Here is a 16,418-nt window from a genome sequence, read left to right as displayed (position 1 = left end):
TGCGAAAATAGTTTATCTTTATTGTGAATGGGGCACGAAATAAACAGTGTCCTAGTCTTTTTTTTTTTTTACACAGATAGCTTGAGGTGTCATCTGGGCTGTTACCTTTCCCATTTGAAAGCTCCAGATAACTTCACTTAAAAATATGGTAACAGCCAGCAACTTGAAGCAACACTAACTACTCAGTTGAGGCATGTCGTCTGGTCAATTTATTTCATTATAACAGAAAACAACAGCAGATGAGCTGATGAAGCACCCCTTGTGCCCAATTAAATATCAGCCACCCAACCAAAAGGTCACACATATGTCAATTCATTGTTCGTCCTAGAGCTCAACAGTCTCGGGGATTTCCGAAAGCTTATAGTATTGGTGCTGGATTTTGTCCTCTAGAAGTTTGACTATTCGCAGTCCGTGGCTGTCATTGCCGAGCTGGGCTCCGACAGCAGACGTCACAACCAGCTCCATGTCTTTGTAGAAGCCGCCAGCGTTGCGATGGTAGTGGCCGCAAAAGATCGCGCGGACACCTGCAAACAAAAATAGAGAAAATGAAATCGATTACAGCCCCCCAAAAGGTGGTCCCTGGATTGACATAGGACATAGCGCGTGCTTTAAAAGTCCCCAAACCCTGCCGACTTATTTATTTATTTACAAAGAGGTTGAAATTGAGTTTTTATGAACTCGGCATCAGGGCTACAATATTTACGCACACTACTAAATAGCGATCTTGACGTGTATGAGCAGCAATTTAAAACATATTTTGAAGCTAAATAAAAGACTACATTTATTTTTTAGAGGGCTTAGATAGGACACATATACTTCCTTTTCTTATTTCTCCACAAAAAAAAGTTTGTTTGCGCAATACTGGGTGTATCAAGAAGTGGCCAGGCTCTTTAAACAGCGGCAAAATTTGATTTCTTAAAGTACTACGCCTTTGTGCAGCGTTGCCCACAGAGTGTGCATTATTTTTGTAAAACTTGCAAAGAGCGATCTTACCCGAGGAAAAAGTAAAGAAAGAAAAAGGCTTAGCTCTTATGGAAGTGCAGCGAAGCCAAAGGTCTTCAAACTATGGACCGACACGCTGTTTACAAACAAGCCGGCGTTTGCCTACACCAGGTGTGGGGACTGCGCGAGCGCAGAAACCAAATTCGCATGAAGTGAAGCGTCTGCGCATGCGCAGTGCCGTCGACAGCGCCACCGCAGCGGCGTGACGTCAGGGCCGCGTGTTGCTCTATACGGCGCCGTTTTGCACGGGAGACAAGAGATGGCGCAAGCGGTCGCGATTCGAACTGCGCCAACGAACGAGCATATGGCGCCGAGAGCCGGCGTCTTTCGCAGACAATCTTTTCGACTCAAAAGCGGCGGCAGCTTTTCTGATATTGGTTGCCAATGCATCATTAGAGGCGAAGCTGCTTAGGGTCTAGCCTTGTACATCCGGCGTCCGTGCTCACATCGATTGCACTGCCTCCGGGATCGGCCCACTTTTTAAAAAAAAATGTACGCCCGCCAGGGGTTTGAACTCAAGACCGCTTGCTTACGAGGCAAACGTCTTAACCACTACGCTACACTCCCACGTTGCATGTAGCCGCTCAACGTCCATACAGGAGAGGGCGCTGTGGTCAAATGCGTATATAATCGCGTTAAACTTTGCATGCATTCGCTCAACGTTTATAGACGAGAGGGCGCTGCAGTCAAATGCTCAACTGCGTATATAACCACAATCCATACCACACATTCTCTTTCTGACATGGACCGTTGACCTAAGTGGTGGAGATGCGTTCCCACGGCTTCTAGCGGATCCAAGCTGATCCACAAGAAGAACCACTGGCTCTGCATTTCACCGACCATAAAGCAGTAATAAAGAAGTCGAAACGCAACCCGGAACTCAGCACTACCTATGAGCAATAAAAAAAAAATCAGAACCATCAGCACTACCTATGAACAATAAAATCGGTATCATCAGCACCACCAGAGCCTCGCCCCAATCAACATCATTCACCACGTGGAGATGCGGCCTCTCTTTTTTATCATCCTCACTAATAAAACATATTGAATGGACACATAATTGATTAGAAAAATGGTTTGTCGGGATATTGTGACTGTTTTTTTCGGGGTACCGATGTCGTCTGCTTTGCAGTTCCTTGTTGTTACTGCGCCTGCTTTTGTTTCTGCGACTGTTGCCGCCTGCGGAATGCGCTCCGCTTTTGGGTCGAAATGATTGTCTGCTAAAGACGCCGGCTCTCGGCGCCGGCTCTCGGCGCCATATGCTCGTTTATTGGCGCAGTTGGCATCGCGACCGCTAGCGCCATCTCTTGTCTCCCGTGCGAAACGGCGTCGTATTGTTTGAAGACCTTTGGCTTCGCCGCATTTCCATAGGAGCTAAGCCTTTTTCTTTTTTTAATTTTCCCTCGGGTAAATTTGCTCTCTGCAATTTTTACAAAGAAAATGCACCATCTGTGGGCAATGCTGCACAAAGTCATAGCGCGATAGGTTAAACAACCGAATTTTGCAGTCGATTTAAAGAGCCTGGCCACTCCTTGATACACCCAGTAGTTATGTCGTTAGACGCAATTTAGGTGGAGGTCACGACCTGCTCTAAGCCCCGCCCATTACTACTGGATTAGATTGGCTGCTTGGCCAACGTTGCTTGCAAGCGTCGTGTCTCCTTGTCGCGACATCCGGTGCATCTAGTCTGGCTATGGTGCCTGGGACGTGTCTCCGAGTGGCGTGTTTACCGCGTCCAAAAAGTGGTCCCACGATTTCCGCCTGGTGACCTCACAAACGTGTCATGTTGTCGCCGGTCGCGACCCTGGCGGTGTTCCAGCAGCGGTGGTGGATGTAGCAGACGCCTGTTCTGCTGCAGGTCGCTCTCCACTGTGACAGTCCATGGAAGCTAGGGCAGCCGGAAGTTGGGACGCAATGACGACAGCGACACTCGTGTTTGCTCGTGCTTTTCGCCAGCATTTCTACGACCAACCGCCAGGATCGCGGCGTCCGACCGTATGACACTCTGGCTTCTGCGACGTCATTTGTGGCCACATTGGGACCACTTTTGATGTATGGGCGGGATAGGGCGCTAAACACACCAGTTGGAGAAGCGTTTCAGGCGCCATAGTCTGGCGTCTGGCACCGCCTGCGAGTCGCGTAAGCAGATGTGTGGCAGCCTCTGGCGTCGTCTGCTATTCTACCACCGTTTACCATCGTCTGCAACGTCCATAAGATACGGCCATGAGCGTCTGCATCCGCCATCGCTTGCGTTAGTCTGCTATTCCGCCCTTGTCCAAAACCGTCTGCAAAGCTCGCAAGACACGACCACGAAAGAGGCTTCCTAGCGTTACATCATGCACGAGCCACGGGGCAGTACAAGCATCTGTCAGCGTTTGTCCATGTGCAATAAAAAGTGGCCAAAAGGAATAAAAAAAGATCCACAAAATAAATATGCACAAAAAGTTGGGGCACAAACGAGCTGGTGAAGGTTTAACAGTTCTTTTAGAGATTTACCAAAGTTTTTTAGATCTACCAGCACATGGTTTCATTCAAGACGTGTCTCCTGATGACTTCCTTATAAAGCGTTATGTGGGCGACATCTTGGTTTGCACCACTGATCCTTCTCTGTTCGCATCGCTAGTGAACCTTGAGTATGAAGAAGCTCCAGAGCTGCAGTTTTCAGTGGAAGGGCTGAAAAACTACCACCTGCAAATTTAGAAAGTGGCTCTTAGGCGCCTGTTCTTGGCTCGAGCGGCGTCGCCGTCCACGTAACCGTGCAGTGCATTATGGGAAATTTACCATAATGCACCGCTTGGGATCCTCGTCACGCGACGTCATAAGGGTCCCGCACGGTGCGTTATGAGACATTTCCCATGGTGCAACGCGCGGGAAGGAAGATGAGGGGGGAAGAGGAGAGGAGAGGGGGAGGAGGATGAGAGGAGGGGAGGAGCTTGAAGGATGTGGGAGGAGGAGGAAGAGGACAGAGGAGGGGAGGAGTAGCAAGGAGGATGAGGAGGAGGGAAGAGGGGTATACTCTTCCCTCAGCACCCTTCACTCCTCCTCCTCTAGAGCTGCACTCTCATTCGGCGTTACAGGGTGTTGTAAACGTCTTTCATTTTTTAGATATTAAGTTGGAAACTCCGTCTAGTTTCTGTTGGCAGTATGACAGAACTACATCAAAACCACTCCTGCCCCATAGTAGCTGCCATTAGAAAAATGTGAAGTCTGGCATTTTGTCCGAAACCTCATGAGCAGTGCTCTGAAGAAATCACGTTCGCATTCCACTAAGTCCTCGCTGCAACATCTTTTGACCATTTTGGTTTAGCTGGCTATCCAGAAGATTATACATTCAAACGGTTATTGCACCTTGTTTCCTTGAAAAAGAAGAGTCAAGGGGCTCTCACCAAACATATAGTTCTTCCTTTTCTCCATTGCATCTCCCACAATCCCAAATCAGTTGGCAACCATTACAGTATCGGCACGGTGTTTAAGAATGATTATAGACTAAATCGATCGACCCCAATTGTTTCCGCGAAGACTACATGTACAAAACAGCGCACAGAAAAGTATGTCAATAGTGTGTCGGGTGTAGTCTACAGAATTCCTTTTTGATTGTGGCCTCTGCTACATAGGGCAAACAAGCATTGCCTCAATAACCGATTAACCGAACACAAACATTGCGTTAAAAACAAAGAATCCGACTCAGAATTGTCAAAACATGTTATTGAGTGCAATACTTGTGAACCACTTTGGCAGTCCACCTCAGTTACCTTAACCGAGAGAGATAATCACAAACAATTAGTAAAAGAGTCTCAAGGTCACCCTCTAACCTAAGTGTCTGTATGTTGCTTTTTCGTTAGCCCTAACTGTGTTCCTCTTTGTGTTTTTTCTTTTGTTTTGTGTTCGTTCAACGTTTGAGATTTTTGCCCACGGTGCTTTTGGTTTGTTCAGGGAAAGGGTGGACCTAGTTTTCTTTGTGTGTCTTATCCAGTTGTTTAGGTGAAATGATAAAGGTTCAACCCAACTTCTTTTGTTACTCGTTGTTTCGGCTATGTGCCAAGTCCTGTGCAGGTTGTCCTCTGAGTTCGATCCTTCTCATGCGTTTGTGTGATGGGTGTTCTCACTTTCTTTCTCTTTTCATTTGGTTTGTGGGAGGAGGAGGCATTGAAACCCTATATTAGCACAAACTTCTGTGCCAGTTCTGGTTTGATCGTCCGCTATCAAAACCAGAAGTGGCGCATCCCACACACCTTCGAAGCATCCGCCATCTGTTGGCAGCGTCTCCAAGTCAACAAACACCGTCTGCGTTGCCCGGAAAGTGGCGCTGCAGATTGCCCGAAACAGGTTATTCTTTTTTCTATCCCGAACAAGGTAAGTTTAACCGTTCATATTTTAACTCCCTGCGTGCACCACCTGGACGCACCTTTATGGTAAATCTCGGCGCAATACGTTGAGAAACCAGCTTTCGCAGATCGTCCAAGGTGTGATGGAAGAGTTAGTGTACACGCTGAATTTTCACTGCTGTTACCTTTCTGTGCATACTACTACTCTAAAGGGGACACACCCCCGGGAGGGTCAGCTTTTGAACCCCTGGCTTAAGATTAATGAAATTTACAGGGTAGGCTGGTGGTCATGTTAGAGGGTACATAACAGAATTTCAGGTCTGTCGGTTAAATGGGAAGGAAATTAGAGCAGCTTCTATCAGCAACACCCCTACATTGTTTAGTTAATCTTTTGTTAGAACACTATCACAATATTCAAGATTTTTATTCGCTAGATATGTAACAAAATGCCTAGGGGGTGCGGCTATGAAAAGGTTTTTGTAAAAAGTCTATTATTTCTATAAATTTTCTCTTCCACAAATTTGTCAACTTTTTGGTCTTCTGTGTCTTAGACAAAATGTCAACATTTTTTTTATAAAAGACATCTGTAAAGTGACAAAAAAATTCCATAGCAGCATTCTTTATTAAATTTCAGTCAGGAAAAGTGAAGAATGAGCCTTCCCTGTATAGCCATTACCAAACGATAAATTGACTAAAATGGAATTTATACCAAAAAGTGGAATGGAGAAAAATGTGTTCAACGTGCTCCAAACCCTACCTATTCTTTAGCTTCGATGGACAGAAAATAATTTATAAAAAATTAACTATGCAGTGTAAACTAATGAAACTATCTAGATGTTGGTGGATGTAAATTTGACATTTTTCAAAATCGGCTTTTTTTTACAGAAATTTGTTTTTCTGGGTAGTGTCTCCTTAACATTCCACAAACTGTGTTTGGTACTATATCTTGCGAATTAACTTAGCTAAAACCAAGGCACAACTCTGCACTAAAATGCCGATGTTCACGCTCACAGCCCCCAAACGTTCATGGGGTTCAAGACACTTATCACTTCTGCGACATTACGCGTTTCACTTTCAGTTCCTTAGAGTGAATGTACACCGCAAGGCACCTATAGGCTTCTTGCACCCAACGTTACTTTCGGTTAGACTCGAAATCAAAACCAACATTGTCGTCTGCTATCAGTGCCTTGGTGCCATGTTGGAGGCATTCGGCATCTTACTGCAGCCGCAGTAGTGCCGTAGAGTCATACAGCAGTCTTTGTCAGAATATTTTCTTGTCCTAGTGAATTGCAGAGAAATTCCTCACCTGACACGAGGTGCAGTCCACAAACCCTTAGCTGGGGTCCAAAACTTTTCTGCCACGATCGCAGAGTTAATATAATAATCTAAAGTGAAAGCTCGCATGCATTTGGCTGTTTCGGAACGGAGAGGCATAGAAGCAGACATCGGCGGTACCAGTTGGCGGTCCCAATGAGCCCATATCGCTGACGACAAATTAATATGCACAAAGAAGCAGCAAAACTTCAACTGCAACATCTGTACCTTGTTATTTTCGCTCCCACTTTGCAGGAAAACACTGGAATCGTGCATTGAAAAAATTAAATAATGTTGACAAGCACTCGAGCCACTTCAACTTGTCACGGAAAAACTAACATGCCTGACCCCGGAGATGTTAGCGCCCAGGATTTGCTGCACTTTGCTTATAATTATAAATGACTCCAACGGATAGCCTGGTCAAGGTTGTGCCGGCGTATCCGTCGAAGTCATTCATAATGCCGGCGAATCGATTGCTCGAGAGTCGACTTGTCCCAGTTCCTGATGCTTTCGGGAATTCTAGCAAAACCAATACTCTCCGTTGTCGTCGACTTTTACAGCTGGAACAATTATTACGGCGCAAACTGACCATTTTAGACCTCGAGTGAGCGGACAAACTACAGCGCGAACACGGCCCTAAAGCACACAAAACATAACAAAACAGTGATGAATGCCTCCAACATGGATTCCAGCGGGTTCCAATGAGATTTACAAACCAGTAGTAGCGTTGCATCATGGTCTCGTGCACGAACCCTATTAGTGCGAACAGGGCATCGGCACTTTTTTACATCTGCAGGGTGGCAGTGGGCACCATATTTTACCGCATAGGTCAGAGCCCCACACATGCACTTTCCACCACACCAGTAGTGTTAATGACAGCGTTTCAATTATAAGGAAAGAAAAAAAAACAGTGATCACTTGTTTGCATTAACAATGTCGTGCTGCGTACGTTGAGGGCCGTGTAAAAGATTGGAGTCGTCAGCGACAACGTCGCAGAAAAACGCACGCAACTCCTTCACTTAGGTGCTAACCCCCCGGTCGAAATATCCCACGACCCTACAAACGCATGGCTGGTGATAAACCAATGACACGACGATGGCACAGATGATGGCAATGACGATGGAAACAACGACGATCGAGTGCCGAGGACGGGTTGGGACACTCACCGGCTCTATGAAACTTCTCGAGCATCTTCTGTCTCAGCTCGAGGACAATATTGAAGTATTCGTTCTCCTCCCCGGGGTCACGCAGGAACCAGGGGATGTGCTGGAAGACCACCACATGCTTGTATCCCCCGGACTTCGCTTCCTCGAGCTGCTCGTCCAGCCAGGAACTCTGCTCCTGCTCCAGCTCTCGAACCTGCGGACAATGCGTGGACACAAGATTGGTTTCATCGGTGGGTGTAGTCCAGTAAGGCTTCTGCATGCTGCCAGTCCTATTCGACCTTTGGACAGCCGGACAGCCGGGACGTCGATTCTTCCACTGCGGTAGAAGAATTGGGCCAGTGCAATAAGAGTACAAGATGTTTGCACACAAAAAAGTCACTATAACCTTAGTGCTTCATTTATAAGTAGACTTTGGTGCTTTCGGTTTATGCGGTGCAAAAACCATCTGAACTGCTCGTACAAAATGACGTACACGCGGAAATCGTGTTCTGTGTGGACAGGCGGCACTTCGGATCGTGGCAGGCACGGCAGAAGTCCGTAGCAGGCGTAGGGGACTCACGTGGGTTGAGTTCTCGTAGTACTGCGAGTTGATGACGATGCACATGACGCCGCCGCACCAGAAGACAAAGTAGTCGTCGCCAAAGGTGTCCCGATAGCTTCGAACGGACTCGGGCGTCGGCTCGTTGCCGATGTCGTGGTTGCCGCACACGCACACCAGGGGGACCTCCGAGCTCATCTCGGCCATGACGCGCCGGAAGTCGTCCTCCTGGGCATTCCTGAGGTCGGTGCCTGTGGGGGTTCCAAAGGTCAGCGACGGCAGACGGCACCGCACCCGGGAAGAATGCAGAAGCGGAACACGGAGAGGTATGTTGCGTACATCGAAAGCAGTCCCGATGTGGCAAGAAACAACATCGCGGAAGCCGACATGTCGTACCGTCGGACGTCGCGCTCTCGGCAATCGGTTGTACCAATGTGGTGGAAAAGCACGAGCGAACGCGAGTGTCGCCATCGTCGCGGCGTCCAGACTTCGGTTTGCCGAAGCCTCCGAGGACTGTCGCACTGAAGAGTGACTTGCAGCTGAACAGGCATCCACCATGTCCATTACTGCTGCTGAGATACCGCCAGGATCGCGACACCTCTACGACGTCATTGAACAGAAATTGAGAGACTGCGATTTTGGACGCGTTCCAGGAGCCATAGAGGGGGCAGAACGCAAGCGTGAAGCTAGAACGCGAAGATGGAATGCGGAGACGGAATGCTGAAAAAGGACCGTCGGAAATTGTCAAAAAAAGCCACGTCTTCACTCTGGCTGCTGTCGAAGGAGATGTACTGCGGCGGCATCTGCGATCCTTTGCACCCCTACATATGTTCGTCGAACTCGGTGCTCTCGCCCTGCCTTAATTTGGTGTATAAGTTTACACCAGTTCAGGTTTTTCTCCTTTAAGAAACTGTAAAGCAATGCTCGAATTTTCCACGCTCTCTCTACACAAGATGTACTGCAAAGCGGAGTGAGCGAACGTGACATTGAATGTTTGGACACTGAGGCATTGATCTGGTTTTGAGCTACGATGACGGGTGTTCACGCTGTAGATCAGGGGTTTCCAAACTTTTCGGCTAAGGAACTGGATTAACGATCTGTCACACAGTCTCGATGGCCTAACTAAAAAAAAAAAAAAAAAATCATAAAAAAACCAAAAAAACCTAGATAAATATATTTATATGCCTATCTAGGCTAATTTATTTATTTATTATTTACTAACAAACAAATTAATGTTACGAGTAAGTATTAAAAAAAAGCCTAATAAGAGGGTTAATACATACGCTTGAATTTGAGAATTAATATTTAGTGAATTATGACATTACGCAACACGTCTGGCCCAGAAAACTCGCCAGTCATTAATCAAAGCTCTTAGGTACTTGGGCAGATTTGCGCAATGCAAAAGGCTAATGAGAACGATAGAACTAACGCTGCAACGTACAAGAGAATGCAATGGAATTTTTACGTACTTACACAGACACGAGGGGGCTAAGAATGGTAATGCTGGTGATGACAATGTTTAATTAATAACATGGTGAGAGGACCCGTGATATGATGCAGTTTCTCCAATATTTCTGACATCTGTTTGTATATTTGGAGTGCGTCGTGGTGTCGTTTCTCTACGCGCACTTCGTTTGCACCACTAGCAGCGAACCTCCTGGAAGCGGGCCACACCACTAGCAGCCCACGGCCAACCAGCCCGTGGCCCGCTTCCAGGAGGTCCTCCTGGAAGCGGGCCACGGGCTGGTTGGAAAAGACTTTCGCAGGTCGGATCTGGTCCGGGTGCGAGGTTTTGAAGGCCCTGCCGTGGACAAAAAATTTCACCGGCATGGTGCAACTGCTAACCCGGGGTCTTTACTATAGACCCACGCAGCAGTGAATGCACGACAACATGCCGGGATGATGCTCGTCCAGGTGAAAACGGGAGAGGACCAAGCACAGGATTGCGCGGCGCAAGCCTTTGTCCCACACATTCTAGACTGCATTCTACACTACGCTCCGTTCACCCTTAAAGCCTGACGACCAGTTCGCGCTTTCCACTTTTCGCCCGCTTTCCTCCTCTACCCCCTTCTGCCCTGTCCACCGTTGCCCGTTTCTTCCTCCCCATGGTGAGGAGGATCTTCTGCCTTGCAGAATGTCGAGTCTGGTCGTCGGCCTTTAAGCAAACAGTGTAGTGGAAGCCACGCAATCACCGGACACCGATCAATGCCTCCCTTTCGTCACCTGCCCCGCTCTGCGCGTGGGTGCGGGCACGAGTGCGATCGCGTGGCAAAAGATAAATCCGAGACCATTCCGACGGGCAAGCGGTCCGTATTGCACTGTCGGCCGAGGGGTGAACGGAGTATTGCTCGATCGCGCACACCGATTTTCCCGGTATGCCGACGTACCGGGCATTGCGTCAATGAGGTCTCCGCACACGATGAAGAAGGACGGCTTGGGGTTCATCCGGTTGACGGCGGCGATGGCCTGTCTGGTGAGCACAATCTCCTTGTCCCACTTGGGGTCGGGCTTCTTCTCGATGTAGCTCTCGATCATGCCGAACTGGGTGTCCGCCGCTTGGATGAAGAAGAAGGGACCCTTCCATTCGCTTTGGGTGTCTGTGCAGAGCAAAAAAATGCTGAGTCACCCGGTCGTGGATGTGAGTGCGGCACTGGACATCCCGTGGAATGGAGCAACTGCGCCCACTGGACAGAAATGGCAGCGCGTAGAGAGCAATTATCGGGACGGGTGGCCGAACCGCGAATCGCGGTACGCACCCCGCCCCCCCAAGAAGTCAAAGAAAAAGACCCATAGAAAAAAAGGCAAGCTTGCGCTTTGCCAGCCTTGTGCCATCGTGTCCACGTCAGACAAGGTCCTTATTTTACGGATGGGGACTCGCAATAAAGAAACATACTGAGCAGTCACCTCATGGGTGGAGTTCACCGTGGCCACCAACTGAGAAGAGAAGAAATTGACAGCGACGTCATCCCCAAAGTACTATTATGCATGAAATGCAGTATTGAAGGACCGATCGTTTAAATTTGTTAAGACACTAAACAGTTGTTTCAGGGTGTGAAGAAGCTACATTTTTTAAGAATTTCACCATCAAACTTGGGAGGGAAATTGATTTAGTACAAAGGTCACGCGACATGAATGTTCACACTAAATTTAGCGGGAAACTGAATTGCAGTATAGGTCTCGTGACGTCGGGCCACGTGACATGAATTTGCGTGCCAAATTTAGCGGGAAAACTGAATTGGTCTAAAGGTCACGTGAGGTCAATTTAGCAGGGAAACTAATCTGGTCTGTAGGTCTGGTGACGTCAGGTCACGTGACATTAATTTTTCCCGCTAAGTTTGGCGGGGAAACTAAATGGGTGTTTGCATCACGCGACATCAGTTGCCCCGCTAAATTTAGCGGAAAAGGCATAGTAAATCAATGGACGGATGGGTGAAAAATTTGTTTAGATTGGGGGGTTTCATTAAAAAGCACCTCGTGCTTTAAACATTTGTTAAGAGTAACACGCCCCCTTTTTATTGTGGCTCTTTGCTTAAAAATTGTTCCCTTTTATGGCTATTTGCAAGTGTTTGTCTGGCCACCCCTGATCTAAACAGCTTTCGAGCGCCTATTACCCTCGAAAGAGAATGCAGCCATCGGGCTGCGGATGGCTGCGTGGCGTACAATATTCTGCGTTAGAGAGCGACTGCGCACGCTCAGGACAAATTCTACGACACAGCACACAGAAAGTGATTATTGGATCCATCTACACACCCTTTCTGAAATTCCGTCTGGGCGCTTCGATCACTCTCATTATACGAGCGTGTGACACCTGCACCAGGTGTCACACACCTGGTGCAGGTGTCACCAGGTGTGTGACACCTGATGACCCCCCCCCCCCCCCCCCCCCCCCCCCCAAAATCTTCCATTTTGCTGGGGCCTCCCCTCCCCCCGCCCCCTCATACAGCATTTTGTCGTGGGCAGGCGACCCCCCCTTGAAACAAAATCCTGGCTACGTGCCTGACCTGCACCATATGTGGTGGCTGACAAAGGAAGAAGTTGAAGGCCTTTTTTGTCCAGACGTTAGTGCAAAACAATGTACAATTTTCATGCAAGAGCTGTGCCAGCATTTATTGCGGATCTGGCCGGGTAGGACTTCTCTGTCAGCACATACTCAACTATGAAGTGTCTCGAATTCATTTATTTTATCGATAGCTTTGCTCGGATCAGCCCATCGTACGGACCGATTGTTTCCTTTCTGACCAAAGCAGCCGAAAAGAATCGAGAGAGAAGTGCATGGGTGTGGGTGAAGAACATATCCTTGTCTGCCGTCGACATTTGAAGGTGACAGTGTCCTCGATGAAATCCTATATTTTCATAAAGGCCGTTAATATTTAATTTAGACGCTAGATGGCACTGGAACTGCTATTTTAATGTTCCAAAAACATACTCAAGTGCTGAATGCAAGATTTTAAAATTTTGATGTACACAATTATCTGGGTGAAAAGTAAAAAAAATAAATATTTTTTTAGAGACAAGGTGGAAAAGTGGGAAACGTTTGGGGGGGGGGGGGGGATTTTTGTAAAAATAGACAAATGACACAGAGGGCTTTTGGGGCATATTTTGAGAAAACAAAAGTAAACTGGCACTTCCATGTCTCATAGTTTTATGATAATAGTTACTTTATTGGGTCTGGACATTTTATCGAACACCGTTTCATTGAAGCTGTTTCATTTAATGCCGCTTCATCGAACACCATTTCATTGAACACCATTTCATCAAAGCTGTTTCACTGAGCGCCACCAACTTGAGCAGATGGAATTCTACACAAAGGAAATCATTTTGTTTTAGCACCGGCAGCATAGCAGTGTTATATTATTGGTTATAATTTGTAAACTTATAAACTCATAAAAGAAAAAAACTTTTTTTCCTTGTTTCTATTTTTTTTCATAGTAAATGATGATGTCTGTTGTTAATGTGACCAATAAAAAATTAGAAGACTGACAACACTTTTTAAACCTGTGAACATTGGTGCCGTGATGAATGCACGTTTGCTCAAAAGTGTATCTTTGTCGTTGAAAAGACGTATTCTACTTCACGACGAAGACACATTCTTGAAGCAATGGTCTGTCTCCATGTCGCATGATACAGAAAAAAAGACCCGTCTCCCCTCAATTTATTGTAACTGACAGAACTGTGGACCTGCCGGATTTTCGACATACAGTGTACATTCTTAAAAATGAAGCTATTCTCCTAGGATAGAATGAAAATACTGCGAAAACAGCTGATTCCTTTTTCAGAAAGTGACTTTCACGCATGAACAAAGAGGGGGATAAAGTGGGAAAAAGTGTGTGATGGAGAACAGCCGCTTACTTCGTCAGAAAAGAATAGATTGCGTACGCACTAAGTTTTGACATGAAAGCTACTTTCTATAATTTAGTAACCACCGGCGACACCTCAGTCCTGTGCCCTGTGTTCGACATGAGGAGCTGCCAGCACCTTTAGGACTACCTCGATAAAATGGAGCACTGGGCTCTTGCAAATCACCTGCAGCTTAGTTCCAACAAGGGTGCTGTGATCCACTTCAGTGCCAGGAAGAGTGTGACCCCACCGGAGTACACACTCATGGGAGCAAGCTTGGTGCCGTGCAAGTCGCTCTCCATCCTTGGCGCTCAAAGGATTTTTCTGCTCATGTCGCCTGTGTAATTGCCAAGGCTCGGCATATGCTGGGCTTCGTTGCACGGGTGACGGGGCCCTGTGAGCCGGCTTCACTGCGTACACTGTACACGGCAATGGTGCTCCCATCTCTAGAGTACTGTTGCTCAGTCTGGTCACCAACCCAGCAGCATTTGATCGAGCGGATTGAAAGCGTCCAGCGAAGGGTGTCCAGGGCAATATGCTTCAGGGCACTTGGGCATGTCTCTGGGCTGGACACCAGCTACTGTGACCGGCTGAAGGAGTGGACTGAAGGCGCCCCCTCCAACATAGGCGCCAAATGTTCCGTGTGCGTTTCGCCTGCCGGGTGTTGGACGGTTCCCTGATTGGCACCTACCTCTCGACAGTGGCTCGAATCGGCAAGAGAACTGGACAACCTGATGAGCTGAGGGAAAGGACATTGCGTCATAACCCCTCATTGCTCCCAGCTGCTACAAAAGACTTTCTGAAACCTCCGCTCAGTGTGCGCAGCCCCCTGCCATCAAACGGGGCAGAGTCACGAGAGCTGGCCAGGATGCACGGGAAGCAGCTGGCATCCTCATCATAATGTGATACTTGTTTCCCACCTTCTTTTCTTTCCTTTTTATGTACTTCCTGTAGCGTGTATATTCCGTACATATATATGTCTATTTTGTTTTTTCACGTGTGGTGGCGGGCTGGCAGGTGCTCTGCATAAGGGTTTTCACCCATCTGCCTAGCCCCACACACCACCACATGTGCCCCTTCCAGAATGTGCAAATAGAATTATTATTATTATTCTCATTTAGGTAAAAAACAATTCACCGGGGTAGTAATTCTATTTCTAGTGATTCGAAAGTGGGGTCAAAACCATTTCAAAAGCGATAGTAAATTTTGTGAAAAGTATTGTAATACTCCAAAATGCAGTAAAGGGAAATTTGATGAAATGGCATCAAGCGATTCAATGAAATGGGGTTTGATGAATCAGCATTCGATGAAACGCCCACTTATTCAATGAAACGGCGGTCTATGAAACGGCGTTCGATGAAGCGGCGTTCGATGAAACAGCGTTCAATGAAACGGCGTTCAATGAAACTGCGTTTGATGAAATGGCATTCAATGAAATGGCATTCGATAAAATGTCCAATATCCTTACTTTATAGCTCTTTATAGAGCTCTTTATTTAGTCCCATGTACTGGTGTAAAATCATTGTTTAATGAATCATTTTATAGACACCTAGCTGTTTGACAGTAACTTGATTAGAAAGCACAAGGCCAAGGAAGTTTATAAATGGAGCGTAGTTCAACCAGACAACTATCTTGAGACTGCAGGGAGCAAAGGACGACACATTTTGCTCCGACTTTGTGTTAAAAGAAGTTATTGTCATTTTACAATCTTTTGATCAGTTTGTTACGGCAGTTGATTTGCACCTTTTATAGATTGTTCGGTTCGACTAGCATTTTGATAAATTTATTTTGTAACCACTCTTAGTCGCATAATCAATTAATCAGTCAATCGCCTTTGTATGTTATAATAACATCCATCGTTACAAAGGCGAAGTAGGGGCCCAGTGAGCGCAGTTCAATAAACTCTCCAGTCGGACAGAAGTAAACAAATATGGATGCGTCGTTCACCTGCGACTTCCGCCCAGATAACCCCGCAAGAGAGATCGGCGAGGAGATGACGCCGCAAAAGTGGAGACTCACCTTTCGAGAGTCCTTCGTAGACTCTGTGGCGAGCCCTTATTTTGAAGTCGTTAGTCCTTGTGTTGTCTTCGGTGATGTGGTACGGCCGCAAGGACCGCTGCACCGTACCGCCCGGCATCGATCCGAGTCGCTGGTGCGAACGTAGTGTACTGCAGGAAACCGGCAGTCGAACGACGCAAAACGCTCGTTTGATAAGGAAGCGCGTTATTGGACGCGTGCGCTTTGGCGATTTCAGGCGATTTTAGGAGTGTACGCGCGGTGAACGGTCTTTTTCTGCTGCGTCCACCGCGTCCACAACCAAGTGGGAGGGTGTGGAGTTCTCAATCGTCCGAGAACGTTGGATCAGGTTGGATCGTCTGCTTTGGTCGGCGGGGCCTACGCCTACCGTTCTGTTGAGCGGTTGAAGTTAATGGTCTTGCTTGGATGTTGAGTTCCCTCGGCCGCGTTTGAGTCTCCCTAATTCGCCTGTTGCGATATATCTTCAGCCTCAAAGTTTCTTTAGTTTTGTTCAAAAAACAAACAAATGGAGAAATTGCAATTATGGATTGAATTGGATTGGATTGAATTGCCAAAACAAAGAAGCCTTTTAAATTATCTTTTTATGAAATATTTCAATGCGATTGAAAATTAAAATGTAAGCAGACTATTAAACTAAATTAAATATTAAAAAATTAACATTTTTTAATATTAATTTAATATTTTTTATTTTAGCAATCT

At 46.9% G+C, this 16,418-nt stretch overlaps 1 protein-coding gene across 1 annotated transcript; it reads right to left on the bottom strand.

The window, feature by feature from the left end:
* LOC8043255 (serine/threonine-protein phosphatase CPPED1) lies at nt 1-16,238 on the bottom strand. The gene is made up of 6 exons (XM_029989944.2): nt 16,087-16,238; nt 15,702-15,850; nt 10,733-10,942; nt 8,367-8,596; nt 7,808-8,000; nt 1-524 (listed from the first exon to the last, which is right to left on the bottom strand). The coding sequence occupies exons 2-6, from the start codon at nt 15,817-15,819 to the stop codon at nt 325-327; spliced, it is 951 nt and encodes a 316-aa protein (XP_029845804.2). The 5' UTR covers nt 15,820-15,850; nt 16,087-16,238; the 3' UTR covers nt 1-324.
* Nucleotides 16,239-16,418: the final 180 nt, after the last annotated feature.

This window comes from Ixodes scapularis, unplaced genomic scaffold (assembly GCF_016920785.2).
Source record: "Ixodes scapularis isolate PalLabHiFi unplaced genomic scaffold, ASM1692078v2 PGA_scaffold6__148_contigs__length_123643588, whole genome shotgun sequence".
Taxonomy (NCBI): domain Eukaryota; kingdom Metazoa; phylum Arthropoda; class Arachnida; order Ixodida; family Ixodidae; genus Ixodes; species Ixodes scapularis.
This window is presented reverse-complemented; position numbering and strand designations above follow the sequence as displayed.